Raw genomic sequence first — 23419 nt, 5'->3', positions numbered from 1 at the left:
CAAGGACCATTCATCCCCACCTCCACCCTCTTCCCCATCTCCATAGAATCACAGAATGATTTCAGTTAGAAAAGACCTTTAACATCAGGTCCAACTGTTAGCACCACATCTACACACCTTTGAGATACCTTCAGGGATGGTGACTCTACCACTTCCCTGGGCAGCCTGTTCCAGTACCTGACAACCCTTTCAGTGAAGAAAATTTTCCTAATATCAAGTCTAAACCTCTCCTGCCACAACTTAAGGCCATTTCCTCTTGTCCTATTGCTTGTTTCTTGGGAGGAGAAACCAACACCTACCTCACTACACCATCCTGTCAGGTAGTTGTAAAGAGCGAGGACGTCTCCCCTCAGACAATTTTTCTCCATCCCCATTTCCATCTCCATCCCCAGCTCCATCTCTGCCCCATTCCCATTCCCACCTCCATCTCAATAGCCATCCCCAGCTCCATCCCCGTCCTTATCTGCAACTCTGTCCCTATCCCCATCGCTCCCATCCCATCCCCACTGTGTAATTTCCATCTGCACCTCCTATCCCCACCCCCAGCTCCATCCCCATCCTAATGTCCATCCCCATTCCCATAATTCCCATCCCCATCACTTCCATCTCCATCCCCATATCCATCCCCATCCCTGTCCCCATTCCTATCTCCATCTCTACCTCCAGCCCTATCTCTGTCCTCATCCCCCAACCCCTTCTCTAACCATATCCTCATCCCCTTCTCTATCCCTATTCCCAGCCTCATCCCTATCTGCATCCTTATCTCTGTTCCCATCACCAGCTCCTTCTCTATCCCTATCCTCATCCCCTTCTCTATCCCTTTTCCCAAACCCAAACCCATCCCTATCTCCATCCTTATCTCTGTCCCCATCCCTAACCCCTTCTCTATCTCCATGCCCATCCCCAACCCCTTCTCTATCCCTACCCTCATCCCCTTCTCTGTCCCTTTTCCCAATCCCATCCTTATCTCCATCCCCAGCCCCTTCTCTATCTCTATCCTCATCCCTTTCTCTATCCCTATTCCCAAGCCCATCCCTATCTCCATCCCCTTCTATCCCCATCCCCAACCCCTTCTCTATCCCTATTCCCAACCCCATCCCTATCTCTATCCCTATCTCCATCCCCTTCTATCCCCATCCCCAACTCCTTCTCTATCCCTACTCCCAACCCCATCCCTATTTCTATCCCTATCTCCATCCCCTTCTATCCCCATCCCCAACCCCTTCTCTATCCCTATTCCCAACCCCATCCCTATCTCTATCCTTATTTTCATCCCCTTCTACCCCCATCCCCAACGCCTTCTCTATCCCTACTCCCAACCCCATCCCTATCTCTATTTCCATCCCCTTCTATCCCCATCCCCAACCCCTTCTCTATCTCTATTCCCAACCCCATCCCCATCCCTATTCCCATCCCCAACCCCTTCTCCATCCCTACTCCCAACCCCATCCCTATCTCTATTTCCATCCCCTTCTATCCCCATCCCCAACCCCTTCTCCATCCCTATTCCCAACCCCATCCCTATCTCTATCCTATCTCCATCCCCTTCTATCCCCATCCCCAACTCCTTCTCTATCCCTACTCCCAACCCCATCCCTATCTCCATCCCTGTCTCCATCCCCTTCTATCCCCATCCCCAACCCCTTCTCTATCTCTATTCCCATCCCCATCCCCATCCCTACTCCCAACCCCATCCCTATCTCTATTTCCATCCCTTTCTATCCCCATCCCCAACCCCTTCTCCATCCCCATTCCCAACCCCATCCCCACTTCCCTCCCCACCCCATCCCGCCCCCTCCCCCGCCCCCGGGTGTGGCCTGTGCCTGGGTAGGGGCGGGGGGGGGGGACGACGCGGGGCGGCTTTTGTGCGCGGAGCTGCCGTTCTCCTCCGCCCCGTTCCGCACCTCTCCGCGCCCCATGGCCGCGCCCCGCTCCGCGCACGGCTGCGGGAGCGGCGCGTTGCTGGGTCGCTTCGGCGTCCTGCTGCAGGCGCTGCTGGCTCTCTGCGCCTTCAGCACCCTCATGCGTGAGTACCGGGGGGGCACCCCCTGACCCACGGAGTTGTGTGTGGGGGGGTGGCCCTTTGGGACCGGCTTTACCTGCCCTGGACTCTGGGCAGCGCTCGGTATTGATTTGCAGGGTTATTTATCGGGGAACCCCGAGTTGTGGCGTTACCCACCTGTAGGATGGGGGGGGGGGCGGAGGGTTCGTGGCTGCGGCGCCGGGAGTTCAAGCACCCGACGCTTGTTCTGAAAATAAAACCAAACCCAACGGCAACAAAACACCCCCTCTGCTTTCAAACCCTCATCAGCCGGTAACGAAGCAGCTATAATCTGTAACGCTTGGCTCCGCTTGCAGGGAGAGATGAGTCAGTCGCTTAGAAAACGGGAATGAAGGGTGAAGACTTGGTGGTGCGGGGCGGGGGGTTTGCGAGGGGAGAAGCCGCTGACAGAAACAAGGCGGGTGCCGGACACGGGGCTCGCTCGGGCGGGGTGAGGGAGCCCGGGGAAGCGCCTCGTGATGCGGTGTTGGTTTTCGCTTCGCCTCAGCTGTGAAGTTTTCAGGGCTTGGAGAGGCCGGGGAGAGGAGGTTGCAGAGGGCAGGGGTGTCGCGGGTCGCTGCGGAGGGGTGGCAGGGAGGGGAGGCAGCTGGGGGGGTGTCAGAAGGTGGGAAACACCGAGTACTGAGGGGCTAGAGGAAGAGCCCTGTTGTTTCGTGCTGCAGCTGCGTGTTCCTCGGAGCAGCGTGCGCGCCGCTTCTCGGTAGGGTTAAGCGGTTTAACACAAGTTGAACAACGTGCCAGAGCTCGATGTGTTTTCCTCTTTCGAGAGCCTGCGGTGACGGTGAACTAAGACTTCCAAGTTTTCTGCCTAAGTAGCTGCAGGTTTTGAGGCTCGCTTGCCCCTCTCTGCCTTCTGGAAACCACTTTCAAAGGCTCCAAGCGCTGTGGTTCGCTCCAGGCTGCCAGGGAAAACTGCAACAAGTTCTTCCTGCCATAACTGATAGCTGTTATCCAGCTGCAGGAGCCCGGTTGCAACACTTCACTGCTTGTATCACCAAATCCTGACAGTGAGAATAGGTTTCATGTGTCTCTGTTACCCGGAGTGATGTGTGCATAGGGGTTGATTGTCCCGTAAACTCCATGGGGTGTCCCGTAAAATCAAGGGCGTGAGTTAATCCTATCAAAATACTCCTGTGGGTGGAGGCTGCATAACCCCTGCTAGCAAATCATCAGCCCTGGGCTGTTGCCCCCCCCCCCCCCTCCCCTGGTGCAAGGGCTAGTGTTTCCTTGCACATTAACAAACTCTTGGTTAACGAGGAGAAACCGAAAGCTGATCCTGTGCGGTTTGTTGTGAATCCGCTCAGTGACTGAAGCAGGGGAGGGAAGTGCTGGCTGGGACCCCAAAAGCAGATGTGTTTACAGCCCTGGGATCTCCACCGCAGCACCTCCTCCTGCTGCAGCTGGGCTGGTGTTCCCAAATTCACCCCAGCTCTTCCTTAGCTCCTCCCTATTCACACACTCCCAGCTGGAGGTTTTCTGAGATCGGCTTTTGGGGCTGGGGGGATGTGGACTCCTAACCCACTAAGGTTGTAGTGGGCTTACCAACAGCTTTATGTTGAGCAGTAGTTTGAAGCAGCTTTTGGGCTCTTCATGTGGCCTGTTCAGTTGGCAGACTCCTGGGGAGGAGAAGGCTCCAGCAGCTGGGAGGTATACGAGCTCCTTGAGCTGGTGGTGATGTGTCTCCAGAGTGAAAAAGGTTTCTGAGAACTTTGATTGCATCTTCACTTCACCCAGCCCACCATCCCAGCAGGGTTTTAAACTGAAAGAGGGTAGATTTAGACTAGATAAAAGGCAGAAATGTTTTATAATGAGGGTGGCAAAACACTGGCACAGGTTGCCCAAAGAAGCAGTCAGTGCTCCCATCCCTGGAAACATTGAAGGTCAGGTTGGACAGGGCTCTGAGCAAAATGAAGGTGTCCCTGCTTATTGCAGAAGGGGTTGATCTAGGTGCCCTTTAAAGGTCTCTTCCAACCCAAACTGTTCCATGACTACCTCATCTAGATCTTGAGAGAGTCCTGTCACTGAAGTCAGTGTAAGCCCTTCTTTGATACTTCAGTACTGTGACACCCCTGAGTGAGCTTGTGTTGCTGTGCCTGTGATTTCTGCTTTAATGGGATGTTGCAGATCAGCAACATCAGCAACAGGTCAGTGAGTGAACCCAGGCAAATGCCTTTTGCATTTCTTCTGCTTTAAAGTACCAGTTTAGCTTAGCTATAGGAAAATCTGAATTTGATGGATAAGGTTTCCAAATTGTGAAGGTCCTAGGAGACATCTAGTAACATGGTGTTCTGCAAAGTTTCCTAGGTGTGTGTGCATGGGATGTGCTCACAGAGTGTGAACATCCACAATAGGGATCCCAAGTATGGCCCATTGCTGGAAGGATAAATGTATGTGTTATCTCAAGAATTTGTGTGCTCTGATTTCTGTCTCTTGGGGCTGTGGGAAGATTGTCTTCTGCTAACCTGGTGGGACAACCCAATGGAGGTGGAAGTCAGTCTTGCATGGTTGTCTGAATGGATGCTCTGTGTCCAGTGTGATTCTGGGTTGTAAGAAGTACAGCTCACATACAATCCTGGAAGAAAATATAATGGCAAAAAGGACTTGTCACCTATGGCTTCAATTCTTCTTACAACAGCCCCCTAGGCTTCTTGAGGCCAGTTTAACCTGCTGCAAAAGCGACAAAAAAGGTCAAATTAGAGCAGAAGTTCTTGGACAGCAACAGGAATGCTTGTTTCCTTGTAATGGGATGAGTGGGGTGGTTGCTCCCTGTTGCTGTGGGGTATGTGAAATGGGTCCTTCATGTGGTGAAAACAGGACCCAGAAGTAAATGATGCCCAACCTTGGTAGGGAATCAGAAACCTGTTCAGTACAGTTATGTTAATCTGGCCAAGTACCATGAGCAATAGTGATGACAGAGTTCCTTTGAGCCTACAAATTCTCTCTTGCTTTTCCAGCAAGGAGGTCTTGAAGATTGTTGTCAAATCTAATTCCAATGTGGTCCAGGGCTTGCTCTGGGTGCAGCTCTACTCCATTTGGTAATCAAATGAAAACGGTTCATTATCCTTCCCACCTGCCTGTGTGGGCTTTGGGAGGCACTTTGGTTGTAAGGACACTTGCTGCAAGAAATGAGATAGACTTGAAGAGGCAGCAAAGCAGCTGCTTGTGTGTGGCAATCCAGTTTGCTTTGCAAGAACATCCCCTCAGGGAGGTCACGACACGGAGGAACGTGGATAATTGTGCAATCCCATCTGAAGTAACTTTTAATGCTCTGCCTTGATTGTCACTCAGCTGAGTGGAGAAAGCATGTTGCAGTGAGCTGCAGATGCTGGGTGTGACTTGGGGCTTGAGTCCCTGCAGTTGCTGCTGTTTGTTTAAACCTTTTTATTTTTGAGGAAGCAACTGAGGACTTGCAACACTTGTACAGATTTGCACCCAGGACAGCAAACCCCTTTGAAATAGGGGGAGATCATGTGCAGAAATTTTAGCCATAGCCTTCTTTATGGACTAACTGGAGTGCAAGGGAAACAGATTTTGGGGGTTAAAAGGATTTTTTTTTCCTCCACTGTGAATGGAAAAAAGGGTATTTTTCTCCAAGCTTTCCTTGGATCTGGTATATTTGTTTTCTATCCCACCACAAACAATGCAGAGGACAGCTAAGAACATGTATTTCACTTCCAACTTCCTCTCTTCCTGAAGCTATTTGGGCATTCCTCTGGGCTCCTGCATGAGGTTTAGTACCACTTGTGCTGCAGGTGTCAAAATAGTCTTGGCTCTTGGAGACAGTTCATATTGTCAGGCAGGTAGAGCTGGACTGGACTGAACTCCATAGCCCTCTTCCCTCAGTGAAACCTAGTTTTCAGCTTGAATTCTGTGTCTTGATCCTGTGACAGTGATGTCCCTTTATCTCCTCTTGCACAACACTGCTGGATACATTCCTGCAGCACATCTGGCCTGGAATTTAGCCTAAGAAGGCAGAGCTGCTTGTGGTAGGGGCCCTGGTGCTGAGCCCCCAGGCAGGGCTCGGTGATGCTGTTAAGTGGAGCAGGGTGATGTTTTATCCTCTGGTCCAAGTAGCTTGTCCTGAGGCAGGATTGCAGACCAGGAGTTTGCCAGACTGACTGTAGAAGTGGTGGCTCTTGACTGTGGTGAAAAAACCCTGATGAAACGTAGAAGTATCACCCCATTCTTGGTGTTTTCCTGGTCCCTGTGGATTTGCCAGCTGATCTTCCAGTGCTTTTTTTCTCTAGGATGGTGGGCAATTGGTTAGTGAAAATGGGAAATGAAAGTGTCTGCTGTATGGAAGTGTCTAAACTTTGAGAGGGGTTGGTGGAAGCTGTGGTATTCATCTCCAGCGGGTAAATCAAACTTAACCTTTTGTGGCTTTTGAGTAGGACCTGTAGTGATGGTACAAGGAGTAAAGGCTTTGAACTAAAGGATGGTAGGTTCAGACTAGATATAAGGAAGAGAGTTTTTACAATGAGGGTGGTGAAACACTGGCACAAGATGCCCAGAGAGGTGGTAGATGCACCATCCCTGGACACATTCATGATCAGGTTGGATGGAACTCTGAGCAACCTGATGTAGTTGAAGTTGTTTCTGCTCACTGCAGGAGGTGGGACTAGATGATCATTACAGTCCCTTCCAGCCCAAACCATCCTGCCCCAGTGCTAAGTTCAGGCTTTTTGCTTTACGTAGTTTGTTGCTGCACTGTTTTTGTGCTTCAGAATTATCCTGAGTGCTTTCTGTGTTGTGTTTTGATGTTTACACTGAAAATCTCTCATAAAGGTGGCTAGAAGTGTGAGTCCATGTCAGGAAAGAGAAGAAATAAATGGTGGAGCACTTGATCTGTCCAGACTTCCATTTGGTTTTGAAATAAACTTTGCCCAGGACATGAGAGCACTACAGGCTTCCCATGACAGGCTCTGCTGACTTTTCTTCCTCTAACACAAATGTGTAACTGTGTTTTGATTTAGATTGTTCACCCACATGTATATTTAAATGGGAACTTCCCCACTGCAGATGCTTTTCCCTCTAGGGAAAAACAAACCCACAAAGGTTGACTGTGTCCCTGGAGGTGGGAAACACAGGGTTCTGCAGCCTGTGGCAGCAATTTACATGCAGGTTTGTGGGTTAAGCGAAAAGCTACATATGGCAGGACTCTCAAGATGCTTTTCTTCTGCTTCAGTACAGCTGAAAACTGGCTGAGCTTGAAAACATACGTTGTGCTTTGTAAGCTGGAAGGTCTGTGCAGCACTTGATGTGCTTCTTTAAGCTGAATGCAGCTTTCAACAAAGCTTTTGAATTTCAACCGTTGATTACGTTGACCTCCTCTTGGAAGTCACCTATTGAACAGCTAAACCATGCAGTGACAGCTGCCTGCCAAGTGGAGGTTTTGAAGTTCCTGGGTTTGGAAGGAGAGGTTGGGTTGGGTGAGCTGAGAAATGAGCTGGCAAACCAGAACTGCCTGAGAAGCTTGTAACCCAAGGGTGGTGTCTACCTTAACATCTTGCTGAATTGGTTCTGCAATAGATGGTGAGCAGCTGACTTAACTCTGTACAAGAAACTTTACAAGACACTAGTCTTCTGTAATTAAGAGATAGAGCAAGTAAAGTTTTTGGGAGGAGTCTGTTAAACTTCCATCTGTTCTGTTTTGGGGTTTTGCTTTTACTGGTATTTGTGAGAAAACCATGTGGCAGACAAACTTGAAAGGTAACTACCAGCCCAGTGGCATCACTTCACTCTTGGTCTCTTGATGAGCTCAAATATTAATTTTTTAAGATACAGCATTCCCTGTTTAAAATCTGTTTTTCAAGGGACTGACTAGAAATGTAGTGATGCTTGGTGGGGAGGGGTTCACTAGTGCCTCCCCCAGGACAGAGCTAAATAACACAGTGTTTGAAGTAGAGCCCAATTCAGGTCCCCTACAAGTTCTACAGTGTCATCAAACCATGTGCCCTGTTCATTAGGTCGTGCTTTGCATGCTAAGCTTGTTACCTTAAAGCTATAGTTTCTGACCACTTAGCCACAATGACAGCTGTAAAATCCACATAGAAACAAGACATGCAGGGGACAGCTTAAAACTGAGAACCACAGATGATCTCTAAAGGCCTTCATTTGGGTAGTTAGGATCCCCAGATGGATGAATGCTCCAGCTGAGGCTCTTGGCCTGTGTCTGCAGGATGGGTGAGGGGAAGCTGGTGCTGCTGTGTGGGTTCCAGAGCTTCACCTGCACTGGTCCTGCAGACAACATATGGGGAGTAGGAATAGATGGGCTGAACATCAGGAACTACACAAGAAAGGGAAGAGGAACAGCTGTTAAGTGAGAGCTGGTGGAGGAAAGATGTCCAAGCCTTTTTTTTTTTTTTTCTTCAGTAGGAGAAAGCAGAACTATTTCTTTTTATTGTGATCCACCTGCATCAGCCTGGGAGCTCCAGTATGTACCACTAGGCAGGACTTGGCATAGAACCATTGCTCCAGCAGCAGCTTCCTGAGTGCCTGCTGCACATGCCTACTCCTCCTGCAAGTCACGGGATCGTAGAATAGTTTAAGCTGGAAGGGACCTTTTAAAGGTCATTTTAGTCCAACCTTTCTGCAGTGAGTGGGGGTGCCTTTAACTCAGTCAGGTTGCTCAGAACCCTCTCCAGTCCAACACTGAATATTTCCAGGGATGGGGCTTCTACCACCTCTCTGGGCAACCTGTGCCTGTGTCAAACCACCCTCATTGTAAAAACTTTCTTCCTTATGTCTAGTTTAAATTTAACCTCTTTGAGTTTAAAACATCACCCCTTGGCCTATCACAACAGGCCCGCCCTCCTATAAAGTTTGTCCCCATTTTTCTTACAGGTGCCTTGTAAGTACTGGGAGGCCAGAAATTGGAGCACTCTAACCCAGAGTAACTTTTCTTACCTGACAGATGCTGTAGGGTAGCCTGGCAATACCTGGGTATCTCCAGTAGGACCTAGTTCAATCTAGATACTTCCCTGCTGTCTCACATCTTGCAGACCCAGAGATAAGCTAGAACATCCTCTCCATTCCCATTCCCTCCTTCAAGTATCCCCTCTGCCAGTTTTCCTGTGGGTCCTTACATTCTTGCAGCATTGGTGGGAGGGTGTTTGGTCTAGTGGAAACTAGAGGATGTAAGTTGGTGGCAATCTGTCTCCTTAAACCACTTGCAGGGCTTTGGCTGCCCCCTGACCTGATGGAGGGTATTTTTTTTATATATTTTTTTTTGAGCCTTTCCACTTATCTTGCAAGCAGTGTGTGAGCTGCACTCCTCAAGCAGCAGATGCTGCTGCTTCCTCCCATTGTGTCTCAGGTAACTGTGTTTGAGTAGCTGCAGACTCAGGCTAAGAATAGTGCAGACCCCAGGGTTTTGGCCTCTGTATCCTGTGTTTTGGCTTCTTTCCTGCCTGGGGCTTGGAAAAAGCCTGGGAAAGGGTGTGTCCTTCGAAATAGGTTGAAATGTGCTGTTAGAGACTATATGGCCTATAAATTAAATTGAGGTTGGGAAAGGGTAGAGCTTCTGTTTCCTCCCTGGTACAGTAGCTCTGAGTCTTCTGCCAAGGCCAGAAACACAGTTCTGACCCTCTCAGTGCAGTGATGTTGCCCCAGAGGTGGGCTTTGCAATAGATGATCTAACTAGCCCTTCTCTTGAAAGCAGGTGACAGCATAATGAGTTCTGGGCATTGCAACCTTTATTTTTGGTGGACCATTCCCAATTCCAGTGTGTCAACACTTCAGTGCTTTCTCTGAGTCCTTCAGGTTTGCTTTCAGTATTCATCCTCCGGGGCCTGTTGCTGAGGTCAGTGGGATCAAGCTTGTGTCTCCAGTAAATCAGGTTCTAAAAGCTTTGTCTGATGAGTCAACACCTCCCTTCCAAATCTCACCTTTTGTATCCTTTCTTTTGATGGCAGTAAGATTATCAAGGAGATGGTCTGACTCAGCCAAGTGTACCTAAGCTTGTAGGTCAAAGGAGGTGATTCTTCCCCTTTACTTGGCTCTCGTGAGACCCCACATGGAGTATAGTGTCAAGTTCTTGAGCCCCCAATATATGAAGAACATGGAGCTCCTGGAGAAAGTCCAGAGGAGGACCATGAAGATGATCTGAGGGCTGGAGCAGCTCTCCTATGAAGACAGGCTGAGAGAGTTGGGGCTGTTCAGCCTGGAGAAGTCTCTGAAGGGACCTTATAGCGACCTTGCAATGCCTGAAGGGGGCTCACAGGAATGATGGGGAAGGACTTTATTGAAGGACTTGTAGTGAGAGGACAAGAGATAATGGATCAAAACTGGAAGAAGGGAGATTTAGGTTAGACATTAGGAGGAAATTCTTCACTACGAGGGTGGTGAGACACTGGCACAGGCTGCCCAGAGAAGCTGTGGCTGCCCCATCCCTGGAAGTGTTCAAGGCCAGGTTGCATGGGGCCTGGAGCAACCTAATCTAGTGGGAGGTGTCCCTGTCCATGTCTAAATGATCTTTAAGGTCCTTCCAACCTAAACCATTCTATGATTCTCCTAGGGAAATAAGTCTCCCCCTTGAACTTTGTAGAAACCTTATTTTGTAGTCTAGTTGGCTAACCAGCAACTAGTTGCTACTGCAGTTATTTCTGCCTAAGTTAAACTTTTTATTTCCAAGAGGGTTAAAGACCCCTGTGCTGATGCACACATCTGCAGCAGAGCTGTCTGAGTGCAGCGTGGGGTCAATGGGGATGCAGGGAGAGCATGACACACAGGAGGGTTCTGCCACAAGGGGAGAGGGGAGCAGCATGAGGGAACTGGGGAGTTTCTGCTGTCCTTGTCTTAGTTGATTATAATAATCAGAGGATTTGTTTACAACCAAAAGCAGACTCTAGGACAGCAGAGCTGCAGACTTGGGTAACTTCAGGGAACTACATGTATCTGGTAGGGCAGGCAGAGCTGTCCCCTTTCTGCTGCATCAGGAAAACACCATAAGGTATGTCTGCCTGTTCTACTCTGACAAAAAAAACCAAACAAGTGAGCAGAGCTGCTATTGAGCTTTTATTGTCTAGGTTTTTTATTTACAGATCTATAATGAAAGACTCCTCAAAACCATTTGTTCTCTTTTCTTTTCTCTTTTCTTTTGGTTTTTTTTTTACATTTTGCAGGTTCTTACTCAGATGTGCAACTTCCACCCAGCGTGGTGGCCCTCAGCAAGTTTCATGTGTGTATAATCTTTGTCCTTGACTGAAGAGGAAAGGCCTGGGAGTGTTTTATTTCCTGCCCTTTCTCAGCCATGGGCAGGACATGTCTCTCAAATTGTCACTCATCTTCCTTCCCTTTTGTTTAACTTCATGGCTTTTTGTCTGTGGTAACTGGAGCCAAGTAGGGGAAGAGTGGTAACTTATGATGGCACCAGCTCAAGAAGACAGGCTGTCATCTCAGTGGTGCTTTGCTCCTCTTTAATGGGATAGACCTGGGTCCCCTTCTCCTCGCTTTTCTAGGAGCATCTTACCATCTGCCCAGTCTTTTCCTGAGATGCTTTGGACCACAAGACAAGTCTAAATGGTCACCTCCCTGCTGCAGCAGGGCTGTGTGCCTTGGAGTGGCCTGTATGCTTGAGGTTAGGGCCTCATGATGCTCCCTTTTGTTATTCTTGATGACTGTCTGCCTTTCCTCCAGAAAGGCTTCATTTCTATAGTGTGAACTGTTTTACTGTTGACATCCACCCACTTTGCAGCTGATTGATACTTAAATGGAACAATTCAGGATGGAATTGCAGTAGTTTTAGTGCAGGGTTGGATCCTGCAGGGAGAATCTGAACAAGCAGTCTCCAGCTTCCTGTGTTTAGCAGCTTGTTTTTTCATGGTGCTTGCTGTAACATCCTATTTTATGATCAGCTTTATTTTACTCACCATCTCCTATCAACCTGTGGGGTCTCTGCAGCAGCAGTGCACACTGCTGGGTGGTCTTGTGCTGTCAGAGAGGTAGCTGACTTGACACAACCTCCAAGTTTCATAGAGTCATAGAATACCAGGCTGGAAGGGACTTCAAGGATCATCTCTTCCAACCTGTCTTGGCAAAAGCACAATCTAGGCAAGGTGACCCAGCTCCCTGTCCATCTTAAAGTGTCCAAAGCTGGGGAATCCACTGCTTCCCTGGGGAGATTATTCCAATGGCTGATTCTTCTCATTGTGAAAAATCTTGTGTCCAGTCAGTGTAGCAAGTTAGGCACAGACCTCTGTTCTGGTTTTGGACTCTCCACAAGTCAGAATCTCCCCAGGAGTAACTTACACCATTTACCCCTTGTCTTTTCCATGTGACTCCTTGTAAAAAGGGCATCTCTATCTTCTTTGTAGCCACCCTTCAAGTACTGGAACATTAAGGTCTCCCCTAAACCTTTTCTCCAGGCTGAGCAAACCCAGTTCTCTCAGCTTTTCTTCATACAGCAGACTGCCCAGTCCTTTCTTCATCTTTGTGGCTCTTTTCTGCACACTCTTCAGCCTGTCCACATTTTATTTTGTATAGTAGGGTCCAAAACTGAACACAGTACTCCAGGCCCGACTAGTGGTCAGCAGGGTGGGATAATGATGGCTTTATTTCTGCTGGTGATGCCCTTGTTGATGCAACCCAGCATCCTGTTGGCTTTCTTTGCTGCTGTAGCACACTCATACTGAGCTGCTTGTCCACCAGGACACTCAGATTCCTTTCCACAGAGCTGCTCTCCATCCAGGTGGATCCCAGCTTGTGCTACACTCTTGGATTGTGTTTTCCCAGGTGCAAGACATGACATTTGTCTTTGTTGAACTTCATAAGGTTCTTGTTGGCAAACTCTTCCAGCCAGTCTAGGTCTTCCTGCAAGGTGGCTCTCCCTTCTGAAGTGTCTACTTCCCCACTCAGTTTGGTGGGGGAAATTTGCTACTCTTCAAGACACAAATAGCTGTGCTCTGTGATGAAAGAGGCAGCTCAGTAGGCTATCAACACTAGCTAGGACTCACCTTGAATGTGCTTTAAACCTCCAGACTTCACACCACCAGTGGAAATGTGAGTTGAGACTGAGTTCTCAAGCTTCTCTGCTTGAAGTTAGCCATGGAGCAATTGTTCCCAAATTGCATTCAACTTTGAAGTTTATTGCTGCTTTTACACTTTAAAGATTTTGATAAAGCCTGGAGAAAAGGAGGTTGAGGGGAGACCTCCTTGCACTCTACAACTACCTGAAAGGAGGTTGGAACTCTTCTCCTGGGTTACAATTGAAATTACCTGAAGTTGTGCTAGGGGAGGTTTAGATTTGGTATAGGAACCATTTCTCCACTGAGAAGGTTGTCAGGCCCTGGCCCAGGTTGCTCAGGGAAGTGGTAGAGTCACCATCCCTGGAGGTATTTAAAAGCTGTGTACATGTGGTGCAGAGGGACATGGTTTAATGGTGGGCTTGGCAGTGCTGGGTTAATAGTTGGGTTTGATGATGTTAAAGGTCTTTTCCAACCAGAAAAATTCTGTGATTCTAAAATTTGCCTGAAAGGTTGCCTGTATTCCACTTGTTTTCTTCCCCTTGGGCAGATTTGTCAGGGAGAGAATGTAAAGGTTCCTGGGAATTTTACTTGCTTCATATGTTAATAGGACTGGTTCCCTGTGTTGTGATGTGAGGAGGCACACAGTGAGATCAGGAGTCCTTGCTGTGTGTGTAGCACACTTAAAGGGACTTGACAAGCAGTGACTAGTGTGTGGGTCCATGAGGAGACAATGCACACCAGAAAGCTGGGGGGCCTGTGCATTCCTGGCCTGTGGTGTGGTCCGGACTGCTGCCCTACCTAGGCTTGCAGGTATCTGGCAGTTTGGGAAGATCACTTAGCTATAGAGATGTGCAGTAACCCTGCTTCATTGCAGGAGTCAACTTGCTTTGCAGAAGGACAAAGCTGAGAAGGGAAGCAGAATTAAAACAACGCATGCTGTGGCTGGCAGCACTGCTGAGAAGACAAAATCCTGTTGTCTTCTGGTCCAGTCCCAGTCCATGCTAGTCTTATTTTGAATCTGCTTGGATGGAGGTTCTTTCCCATCTTGTGCAGCTCTGTGTGCACATAAACTAAACTTGAATTGGTGCTAGAATTTCAATGTCATGTATTCCTTGCTTGTGTAACTTTTCTGAAAATAAATCTTCAGGGGGGACTGATCTGTCTGAGCCATGGGAGCAAACCCATACCTGTAGCTGGTAGAAAACTTCAGTGAGTGGAGACACATTCTGAGAAGAGCAAAGCAGACTTCAGCCTTTCTCCAACCCCAGCCAGCTGAGCCTGTGGCTGTGCACACCATGGCTTGGAAAAGGAGAGGGACACGTTGCAGTTGCTGCTCAGCCTGTTGCTCCAGAGCCCAACTGTGTTCCCAAAACACAAATGAAGCAGTGCAAAAAGGACTTCCATCAGACCCTTGAGCTTTCAAAGACCTGGTGCTACAATTTTATGTGGAATTAGCATCACCCCTAACCTCTGGGTCACAGCAACCAAACAACTCTGCTGCCTGTTTAAGCTCTGGTAATCTTGTCTGGATTTCTGATTTAATTTGGAGACTGCCTGCTGCAGCTCTGCACAGTAAATGCCCAATTAAGCAGTTAATTATTTCTCTATAATACTTGCTTTTATCTTTAATACAACAGTTTTACTGTCTCTGATAATTACACAGTCTCGGATAACTCTCTTAAATCTAATGAGGCATGACAAGCTGTGTTCAACAAGGCACCACACCATTAACTTCTTACCTCTTATCTTATCACACTGAATTACTGTATTTCCAGCCTGAGTGGCTGTGGATACATAACATGTCACTCCTCATTAAGACAGTGATGAAAATCATCCCTGGTGCCCTCATGGTCAGGCCAGTGGTCAGCTGGCTGGCCTGGTGGCCTACAGACCTCCTCCAACAGCTTCTTTGAAGCATCATGCTCTTTGCCTCATGAGCTGAGCAAGCTTACTGGGTTTGGTTTAAATACTTCTGGCCAGCCAAATGTTGTAGTTGGTCCATGGCTCCTTGCTTGAGGGGGGGGAAGGAAATGCAAAAGGGCTTTAAAGGGCATCAGTTATGATAGACCTTGTTTGTGCTGATGGAAGTTGTTGCTGCAGGGATATCTTGTGGTGGGATTCCTCTGGATAAGGGAGAGCAGGCAGGTTTTTTGGGCAGGGGTAGGACACGAACTGCTGCAGCAGTGCCTGGTGTAACTTGACATCACTGCTGCTTTGTTGCTCGTTAATGGTGACAGTGGTTTGGGTGACTGGAGTGCTGGTTTTCTGTGGATTTGAAAGTGGCACCAAAAACCCTGCATGTGCCTGACCAAAGCCTTGGGCTTAGGGTGATCATCTGTTCATGTACCACCCTGTCACCTTGCCTGTAAAAGAAGTATAAAGTTGTACTTTTGAAATGTTGAGGCTCCTGACAGGGAAGCTCCTGCATCATTCCGGGCTGGACCAAGAAGGCATTTCCCAGGGGAGTGAGCCCAGGCTGTCCCATGGAGCAGATGGTAGGGCTCCAGCTGGACTCAACAAATCAGTTAATTACCATCTAGATGCAGAACAACAAGGAGCCTTTTATTTGGAAATCAGAGGTATCCAGCTAATGTTTTGGTGCTTCTTCCCAGCCTCCTCCCTGGAAGTGTTCAAGGCCAGGTTAGATGGGGCTTGAAGCAAACTGATCTAGTGGAAGGTGTCTCTGCCCATGGAGACTTTTGGAACTAAATTATCTTTAAAGTCCCTTCCAAACCATTCTATGATTCTATGGAATTCACATCTATAAAAGTTCACCTCCTTATCCCACCAGAGAGCAGCTGGAAGCATGAGGTCCTGCTGTCATCTGTGGTAGTCTGGATCTTTTTCTGCATAGCCCGAAGATGCCCTGGGAAGTGTTTTGTCAACAGTGAGGAAAAGTCTCACTGATGATCAACTGATGGTCTGTTTGGGCTTCTGCAGTCTGTGTACTTGTCAGTCCTCCCTGCAGTGATCTCCAGGGTCAGGGATAGCTGGGATGTATAGACGGATTCAGGGATTAATGCTCACAATATGTATTCTTGGGGTCGTTTCTCTGGCAGGGTTTTATACCGCGCATCAATTCATGCTCGTGTCCTGCTGCTTTCAGGCTCCATGTTCCACTAGATGGCACCACCAAGCAGCTGCTGCTCTCACATCCCTGGCCGGACTGTCAGGAGTTTGAGATACAGTGAATGATTGGTGGATTTTTTTTTTTTCCATTTCCCCTTAAAAAAAAGAAAAAAAGTCGCAGCTCATTATTTTTTTAACTCTGAAGCCTGTTCAAGCTGGCAGTGTGTTTGGGAACTGGTTGTGGAACCCTCTGTGTCTGCCTGAGGTTTGGAGGCACCGCACTTGGGGCAGCAGCTCGAAGGATGATGTCTCTAGATGCAGCTGTTAGCAACCTGACCAGTGGGGTTTTATTTCTAATTAATAATTCTAATGTAGTAAGAAAGCCTCTTCTGGATCTGCTTGTTCCAGAGCATTGGTACTTGGGGGTTTAAAGGGAGAAAAGTTGGCCTGGTAACTGGTGCTTTCTAAAAGGGGCTCTTGGCTGGAGGGGCAGCAAAGTAGTCACTCATGATTTCTTTGTGAGATGTGGTACTTTGTACTTTTCCATGAGCAGCTCCTGTTTGGGCACGTAAAAGCTGGTTGGACCCAAGGAGAGCAGCAAAAGTGTGTGGAAAAAACTGAGACTCTGTGAGATGCTTCTGCAATGCTCAGACCACACTCTGAGCAAAGACAGGTAGAAATCCAGAACTTGCTGTTGTCTCCAGGTAGTAACCAGGGAAAGATTAGAACAGCCCCTGCAAGAGACAGCACCAGAGGAGTCCTCAGAGGAGGACAGATGTGAAGGGCTATAAGGAGCAAACTCCTCTATGGCCAGAGGGGACTTCATTTAAAGAGCCATAGAATGGGGTTGGGTTAGAAGGGGACTTTAAAAGTCATCTGATGCAGCCCTCTTTCAACAAGCAGTGACATCTCCAACTTGATCAGGTTGCTCAGAGCCTTGTCCAACCTGACCTTGAATGTTTTCAAGAACAGAAAGTTGCTTCAGCTGCCTTTTTGAGGGCATATAGTTGGTGAGACTGAAGCCATGTGTCTCACCACTGCTCGGGGAGCCAGTGGGCATGCAAAATTTTGTGTCATGGAATAATGTTTTCATAGTACTTGGCACAAGTTGGAGCCATGCCAGCTCATAGGGCTCTGGGGTTGGCACTGGTACCTTCATGCTGGAGATGTGTGCAAGGTCTTACGTCCTCGGAGGTTCTCTGGTCCTGATGGCTTCCAGGAGGAGATGGCTTTAATGTGCTGCTGAGAGCTTAACAGACTCTTGGGCCATGTCATGTCACTGTCACTACCCTAATTTCAGTTTGCCTACACTAATTATTAGGGCTGGTAGGTAGTGATGAACCCTCCCCAGTTTCCCTTGGTCACATGAAAATGCTGCTGCTGAAGGATTCCAGAAGCATCCACCTACCTCCCAAACACCTCTGCTCTTCAGCCTTCCATCAGTGCGTGTGTTGCCTCTGGCTTAGATTGCAAAATGCTGAGGTCCTCCAGGTTTTTTTGTCTGCTTTTTCCTTGAAGATCAACACAGCCTGGAGACAAGTTCAGCTTGACATAACCTCCCTCCTTTTCTTTGCAGTAAAACGATTTAAGGAACCAAAGGAAGAGAGACGTCCCTGGAGGATATGGTGAGATTTTTAATTTGAAGCTTGAAAAGACCATGTAGTGTGATTTTTCTTATGCTAACAATCATCTAGACCCTCTGAATATCACCCTATGTGGTATTTAGACATTAAATTAAATGCTCTGCTGTTGCTTCCCAGGGAAATCACCATAAAGTAGCTGGTGCTCCCTAGAAGTGAAATTTCCTGCCCAGCTCCTCCAAAGAAGCTTGTTTTCACTGTAGGTGACTGAATTTAGGGGTTGTGGTCCTCTCCAATCTGCTGGCATACATGGGTCAAATTTTGTCTTTAAATTCAATTAATCCCTTTGGTGTCCCCTGACCCAGCTCAGGCATAGACCAGGCAACATAATTGGCTGTGTCTTGATGTGAGGTAGCTGGGTATTGCTGTCAGCTTTGAACATCTCTACAAAACATCTCCTGTATTGTAGGATTTATGGGCTGCTGGGAGGTGAGTGTGTGGGTGGCTCAGCCTGTGGTTGGGCTGGCTTGGCAGCATGGAGCTACCAGCCAATGTTGGTGATGAAAAGACTGTTAGTCTTCTCAGTTTGGTTCTTCATCTGAAGTTCTTTGAGAATTCAATCCAATTCCCTGTAGATAGCTGTGAAACTTCTAAGTAGCTGAACACCTTCCCTGCATCTACTGCTGGTTGGAGAGACTGAGGCTGGTCACTGGAGGGTGAACTGCTCTTTGCTGCAGGCTAAAACTCAGCAGCAAATCTGCAAGACTGACCAGCTGCATAATGAAGCAATGTCCTTTTTTCTAAAGTATTTAGAGTTGGCCAAACTGCCCCTTTTCACCATGGACCAATTCTTGAGTGTGTTCTCTGTCTTGGACAAATGCACATCCGTGCAGGGCCTGCACTTGGGTGACTGCTCTGCTGCTGGTGCTCCAGGGCATGGATCTTTTTGTCTTTTTTTCTCTTCAGGTTTTATGATACCTCCAAGCAAGCAATAGGTGCCCTCTTCATCCACTTTGCCAATGTTTTTCTGTCGGATCTCACTGAAGAGGACCCTTGCTCTCTGTAAGTACACGAGATACTTGTATTCATGTCCAGTACTTGGAAAGGGAGGAAGCAAGACTGTTGGTAGATACATGGTGGAAACTAGGTGTGGATAAACCATACTAAGCTTATTTTCAGGGTCTGGGTTGTCTCTTGGACTGATGGAGATGAGGCAGTGTGACCCTGCTTTTCCAATGATAAAAACACCTTGAAATATACTGTGTCTTATGCAATTGCAGCTGTTAAACTTGCTGTTTGCACAACAAACTGTACTTTGGCTGAGCTCAGAGCATTATTGAGAATGCTTTACTAACTGTGTGGGTAAAGGCCTTTCTCTAATGTAAAGACTTATTTTGGAACTGCAGCTGAACCTTCCAGATACATTCAGGGATCTTTTTAAACTGGACTTTGGACTAGAATATAGAAGTACCCCTTTAACTTCAGACCAGCCACTTCACAACTACTAGTTTCAACATTATCCTCAAAATGCTACTTAAAACCATCTGGCCCATCTCCTCTTTATTTTTTATAGCACTGCACCTTGATTTGTTTCTTTAAACAGCCACAAGTTTGGCTGGGGCTAAATAGAACCTCTAAAATTATTCACTGTTGTTTTTTTTTTAAACAGAGTGTTGTAGAATAAACCCTTTTGTGCTTATGCTGTGCCTTTCAGGTTTTTTCCTTAATGTGTGTTTTATGTTTCCTTGTGTTGCCTGACTTGTCATCCTGAACCAGGCAGCTTAAAACTTTCCAGCCCTGTCCCTGGACTCTGAGGCTCATATACTATGTGTCCTGCCCAGTATAAACCACCAAGTACTTTTATTCATATCAGAGTACTCTGATTTCAGCAGCTGGAAACTGTAGTAAGTTAGACTGAGCCTTAGGATGCAGAAAAGCTTAATGTCATGTTTTCAAAGTGGATATCAAAAGCAGATTGTTATTTTCCATGTATTTATTCAGAGGCAGTATCAAGTTCTGGAAAAGGAAATGTTCCTTCCTCTAGCTGTGTGCTTGGTATTCTCTTCATGCTCTAGAAATTTGGCCTGATTTGTCAGAAAATATTCCAGTAATGGAAAACTGGCCAGAAAACATTAGTCTGAGTGAATTTTTATTTTTTTTTTTTTTTCTCTGGAATTCATTAAAATACCAAGCCCTGGATTAGAGCTTGGACCCTGCAATCCTCAGAAGGTCCCTGCAGGTCTCCTGCCTCTGGCACACTGTCCAGTGAGGCTTAAACATCCAAAGCTGCTGAGCAACCCTGCCCAGCCCAAATCTCCTGGTAGGATGGGTTCACCTCCTGGGTCTGGAGTGGGGGACCCCAGGATGCCTTCTGTTGAGCCAGGGCTCTTCACCTCTTCTAAGACCTTTTGCCTGTCAGTCTGTGTCTCTGCTCGTAGGAGCCTTTTGCAGCTGCTCAGTCAAATGGACTTTTTGTCTCTTCTGCTGCACAGTTCACAGAGCAGCTGTGCTGGCCAAGAAGCTTCCATTTTATTGGATGAAATTGCAGAAATGTTAGGTTCCATCCTAATAGGAACAGAAGGTACTGCAAATGGAAAGCCTCCCTTTTTGGGGGGTAACACTTAAGAAAGTCTAGCCGTGGGGATATTTAGTTTTATATGAATATATGAGCAATGCCAGAGTGTTGGTAGAGACTGCTCCATTCTCTGCAGAACAGGATTTTAAACTAAGAAATTCCTGTTAAGACTATAGGAAAATCCAATAAAAGAGAAGAGAGGTGAGCTTGGACTATTACATGGGGTTCTGGTTTGTTGGTTTATTTGGTTTTTTTAAATCTTGGTGTTTTTTGTGGATTTCCATAATGAAATACGAGGTTTTTTTGACTAAGACTGAAGAACACAACTGAAACCTGAATTCTCTGTGTTCATAGCTACCTTATTAATTTCATCCTTGATGCCACGCTGGGAATGCTGCTGATCTGGCTTGGTGTGAAAGTTGCCTCCTGGATCGTGCAGCATAAGAAGTACACGTACCTGGTCTTTGGAGAATATGGTAAGTGGCAGCTGCCCTGCACAGAGGTGGCTTGTTTGCTCCCAGATATGCATGGGGAGATGAAAAATGGCAAAAGCTATAGTTTGGGGATAAAACATGTGAGCAGGTTGCTTCTGTTATCCCTTCTCCAGGGAGCTCACAACTGAAGATCTGGGACATTTCCTTGGGTGGATAATATACCCTGTGGGACACATATGGTAAATGAAGGTGTTTGTGTATGGTGATGGTGACTTTTGTGGGATTCTCTTAGGGTTTGTTTTTCCTAGCCTTTCAGTTCAGAACACAGAGTTGTTGTTGTGTTTGCCTTGAGCTTTAGCAGACGCCATCAGGACACAGCCTGGCCCCAAAACTGAGTTCTCAAATGACTTGTGGGTTCGGTTGGTTGGGTTTTTTCGAAAGCTGATGTTAAAAAAAATAAAATCACACAAACGTACGTGTGCCCAAGTCTGGCCTTTCTCTGCCTCCCTTCCTGTCTTGAGGAGAAAGTCGCAGAAAAGCCTTTCTGAGCCATCCCCACTAGAGGGTAGCACTTCTCTTCAGAAAGAGCAGAGCCACCTTCCAGGAGGCCAGTGCTGCTCCGTGGCTGCAGGGAAGGGAAGTATTAACCCTTTGCCTGTTTTATGTTATAACTAATATAAATATTAATTCATTTTTACTGTAGAAAATACATCCTATTCGTGCCAATCACATTGCCACCTTAATCATGAAACTTCATGTCGTGAAGGTGATCTCGTTCATTTGTATCTTTTGTAGCAGGTCTGATAAATGAGCTGCTGAAACTTGGGCCAAACTAGGATGAGTGTGGAGACCCAGCTGATTTGTGAGCTCTTACTCAGGCTGACTTTCAGCCTGTGTAAATGGGTCATGGCACAGAGTGAAGGAGATGGTTGGGTTTGTGAGACAGTGGAAGCAGCTGCAGACTGGGAATGAGATGTCAACAGAGAGGCTGAAATAAAGAGCTGTCTCTCATCACACCTAAGAGTGGCTTTAAAGGTTGCAGTGGTCTCCAGAGCAAGTTCAGCACCCTGACAGCATGGATTTGGTGGGGACTACCTGTTTGGGTTATTTTTCCCCCAATGGCTCTTTCTCAAATTGCTGAGGAGCCAAGCACGGAGTGCTAAAGTAATTCAGTTGAGACAGCAGAGGAATCCAGATATTCTTGGTTCAGGGACTGGCATTTTTTCCCTCTTGAGCAATGAGGATTTGAAGCAGGACTGCAGCCATCCCAGGGCACAGCTTCAGCTTCATGTGCCACGTCTGCAGTTGAGCAGAAGCAAGGAAACATTAAAGTGTATTGACAGCTTGCTTTGACCTTGCAGAGCAGTAATGAACTTCTGTTGAGCTGTAGCTGCCCCCTCACGATGGCTGGCTCAGACTACAGAAACAGCTGACTCCTCTGATGAAATCTTGCTTCCTTTAATAAATAAACAAAAAGTTTCTGCTCTGGCTTGAATTTAGCTCTTGAATAGGAGATTAAATATCTTATCCTTTGAGCACCACTCTCGGTGCACGTCTCTGGCCGGAGTGACCATGATGGAAAAATCAGGTAGGAGTTAAGTGGCATGTCCAGTGCAATCCTGTTGGAGGGCTAGGGAAGCAAAACACTGCTGTCCTCATCTTGGTTGCTGACTAGCTTCCAGAACAGTTTGGAAGATGCTAGTAAACTTTGTACAGTTTGATACAGGCTCCAGAAGTGTGATGTACTTTCTGCTCTAATTGCTCTACCAGACATTGTTGCTTTCCTCAATTCTCCTGAGGAGCAAAAGCATCTCTTGCAGTCCTGCCGAGGAGGAAGGGCAGGATACCAGGGAAGCACCAAATCTGTTTTGCAGACAGTGGTGAGTGCTACTGCTCCAACCATCAGAAAAGAAAGATGTGTCTTTGTCCAGTATAGGCACTACCCATCTACCTGCATGGTCTTGGGGGAGGGGCTGGAAATGTGTTGCTGCTGCTTGCTTTCTGAGCCTCCTCCTCTTGGTTGCATCCCTGTGTCTGATGGAAACTGTTGCAGTTACACTCTGTGTTGGATTCCAGCAGTGCCCTCTGCTCTGCTGTTGGTTTGCCTGTCTCCACAGCCTCGGGTGGTTCTCACTGTGCGATTGCAATAGGTGCAGTAATGGAGAAGCAAAGAAAAGGGAAGGGCAAACACCTCCATCTCTGTGGCTATTTTAAGCATCCAGCTGTCCAGAGCTGTTTAGAAAAGTCAGTTACTTTTGTATTTTAAAAAACCCAAACAAACAAACCAGAAGATGCTCATTCTGAGATCAGCCTCTTTTGTGCCTGAGCTCTTAGCCAGAGACTGCTGCAGCCAGGAGGTACCTGGGTTTGAGCGAGTGGAGGTTCCTGTATGCTTATGTTCTTCCATTTCTGCCCAGCTGCTCTGGATTACTCTCTGGACAGTATCTAAGCACAAGGAACTGCAGTTTAAAAGGCTGCTGTCTCTTCTGAAGATGATAGAATCATAATCATAGAATGGTTTGAGTTGGAAGGGACCTTTAATGTCCTCTAGTTCCAACCCCCCTGCCATGGGCAGGGACACCTTCCACTAGATCAGGCTGCTCCAAGCCCCATCCAACTTGGCCTTGAATATTTCCAGGGATGGGGCAGCCACAGCTTCTCTGGGCAACCTGTGCCAGTGTCTCACCGCCCTCACACTAAATAATTTCTTCCTAATGTCTGACCTAAATCTACCC

General features: G+C 47.4%; 1 protein-coding gene across 1 annotated transcript in view; it reads left to right on the top strand.

The window, feature by feature from the left end:
• The first annotated feature begins 1874 nt into the window (after nucleotides 1–1874).
• LOC127393006 (store-operated calcium entry regulator STIMATE-like) overlaps nucleotides 1875–23419 on the top strand; it is a 39284-nt gene continuing 17739 nt past the window's right edge. The window contains exons 1-4 of the mRNA XM_051637601.1: nucleotides 1875–2026; nucleotides 17672–17720; nucleotides 18642–18737; nucleotides 20605–20726. Of these exons, the coding sequence (XP_051493561.1) occupies nucleotides 1918–2026; nucleotides 17672–17720; nucleotides 18642–18737; nucleotides 20605–20726 (376 nt within the window). The 5' untranslated portion in view covers nucleotides 1875–1917. The remainder of the gene's footprint in view (nucleotides 2027–17671; nucleotides 17721–18641; nucleotides 18738–20604; nucleotides 20727–23419) is intronic.

The sequence above is a fragment of the Apus apus genome, chromosome 1 (genome assembly GCF_020740795.1).
Source record: "Apus apus isolate bApuApu2 chromosome 1, bApuApu2.pri.cur, whole genome shotgun sequence".
In the NCBI taxonomy this organism is placed as follows: Eukaryota; Metazoa; Chordata; class Aves; order Apodiformes; family Apodidae; genus Apus; species Apus apus.
Note: the sequence above shows the minus strand (reverse complement) of the source record. Positions and strands in the feature narration are given on the sequence as shown.